The sequence below is a fragment of the Apium graveolens genome, chromosome 7 (assembly GCF_009905375.1).
Source record: "Apium graveolens cultivar Ventura chromosome 7, ASM990537v1, whole genome shotgun sequence".
NCBI classification, from domain to species: Eukaryota; Viridiplantae; Streptophyta; class Magnoliopsida; order Apiales; family Apiaceae; genus Apium; species Apium graveolens.
In genome coordinates, this window is record NC_133653.1 from 39,149,146 (window position 1) to 39,151,446 (window position 2,301).

The 2,301-nt window shown below is 34.5% G+C and overlaps 1 protein-coding gene across 1 annotated transcript; it reads left to right on the top strand.

Moving 5' to 3' along the window:
- Positions 1-366: 366 nt before the first annotated feature.
- Positions 367-2,080, top strand: LOC141673514 (uncharacterized). Its single transcript, XM_074480263.1, has 3 exons — positions 367-403; positions 1,263-1,550; positions 1,755-2,080. The coding sequence occupies exons 1-3, from the start codon at positions 367-369 to the stop codon at positions 2,078-2,080; spliced, it is 651 nt and encodes a 216-aa protein (XP_074336364.1).
- Positions 2,081-2,301: the final 221 nt, after the last annotated feature.

Below are 2,301 nucleotides of genomic sequence, written 5' to 3' on the forward strand. Positions count from 1 at the left end.
AACCTAATTCTAACTAGAAAATAATAAAATTACTTTCTAATAATTTACAATCTCTCCAAGTAAATTCCTATAATAAAATATTTGACACATACAAATACCTAACTAAAAAGATTTCAATTTTCTAATTTATTCTCACACGTCTTTTCACAAATAACAAATATTATCTCAACTCAAATAACTTGAACACAAAGTTTTTGGAATATTCTAATTTAAAAATATTCATCTAAACGAATTATTATCTAATTTCTAATAAATAAATAAATAATAAAGTCACGGATTTTATAGCTTTTCAGCATGTTCATGTTACATATGTTCTCAATATCTTGTAAACTTACTAATTTTATTTCAATAGATGACTCTAACCATATGCATGCCTGCAGTGGCGGAGGGAGTGTTGTGCAAGGTGTGTCATTTGACACACCATTATTTAAAAAAAATAATTTTTTTATTGATGGGCCTCAATGGACCTAACTTACAGCCCATAGACGGAAACACAATAAAAAAGTCTCGGGCCATTTACAAGAAAATAAAATACAAATAGCCAGGGGGAACACTGCAGACTGCAGTGAGATAAACTCAATTCCAATTTCCAAGTTCCAAAATTTATATTACTAATCTCAGGCTCAAAATTGTGTTTGTTGGTTGTTGAGTTATAGGCTTTTGCTACACTGGGTTTTAGATTCATCAAAATTTTCAATTTGATAAAGAAAAAACAAAGACTACAAAGTGTTTGTTAAAATGTCGCAGTGAGCTTTTTTTGAAAATCTCTTATTTATTCTAGTGATCAGTGCTTGCTTCAATATTATTATAATGAAAAGATCAAATACCCGAGATATCTCAAGTTTTTTTTACCAAGAAACCGACTACGGAAAATGCTTGTCAAGCTCAAGCAAATGAACCGGAAATTAATATCCCTCCGTCACCGGCCACTCAACCCAGCCAGCAAGGTTCTTCTCTGACTCCATCAATCACAGTAGTACCTCCACAGGACTTTGATACCGTTAATTATCCACAAGATCCGGGAAAAAGGAAAAAGTTGATTGATTTTCATCCAAATGAGAGAGATTTAGTAAGGCGAACCTACATACAAAGGGGACCTTGTCAACCGGAAGATTACGTATTTCCTCAAACATTATTCGGGAAAAATCATCGACGGTTCAATGTTAAATGGTTTGAAACTTGGCGGCCTTGGCTTGAATTCAGTGTCTCTAAAGATGCGGCATTTTGTTTTATTTGTTATTTATTCAAATTTGAAAATACAGTTGGTGGTGATGCTTTTGTTGGTGAAGGTTTTAAGTGCTGGAACAGATTAGGGATAATTAGAGATCATATTGGAAAATACATGAGTTCACATAACAATGCAGTGGTCGCTATGGAACTGTTCCAAAAACAAAAGGGCAGCATTGCAAGTGCTTTATCAAAGCAAACGGAGGAGGTTGTGAGTGCATATCGTAAGCGATTGGAGGCTTCAATTACTGCCATTAGATGGCTTTTATTACAGGGGCTGCCATTTCGAGGACACAATGAATCTGAAAATTCAATGAATAGAGGTAATTTCATTTCATTATTGACTCTTCTTTCTGAACATGATCCTGAATATTCTAAAGTTGTTCTAAAAATGGCCCCGGGTAATTATCAGCTTACTTCTCCGATAGTTCAGAAAGATATCATTAATGCTTGTGCAAAATAGACAACTAAGTCGATACTTGAAGAGCTAAATGGTAGGTTTTTTGCTATTCTTGCTGATGAATCAGCTGATAATTCTGATAAGGAACAAATGGCTCTTTGTTTGAGATATATAAATAAAAAAGGAGAAGTATGTGAACGATTTATCGGTATTGTGCATGTTCCTAATACTACTTCACTGACACTTTTAGCAGCTATCGAGTCATTGCTCATGGAGTACTCATTGACTTTCTCTCAAGTTCGGGGTCAAGGTTATGATGGGGCGAGTAATATGCAAGGTGCAATTAATGGTCTTAAAACTTTAGTATTAAATGAATGTCCTCAAGCATACTTTGTACACTGTTTTGCACATCAGCTTCAGTTAACACAAGTTGTCATTGCTAAGAAGAATTGAGATTGTGGCTGGTTGTTTGTTGATGTACTTGCACCTCTCCTAAATTTTGTAGGAGGTTCATCAAAAAGAAAAGAATTTCTTCGTGAAAAAAAAACTGCCTGAGTTGTTGAAGCATTGTCAACAGGTGAAATTGAAATAGGAAGTGGTTTAAATCAGGAGCGTGGTTTAGGTAGGCCATGTGACACTCGTTGGGGTTCTCATTTTAAAATAATATTGAATGT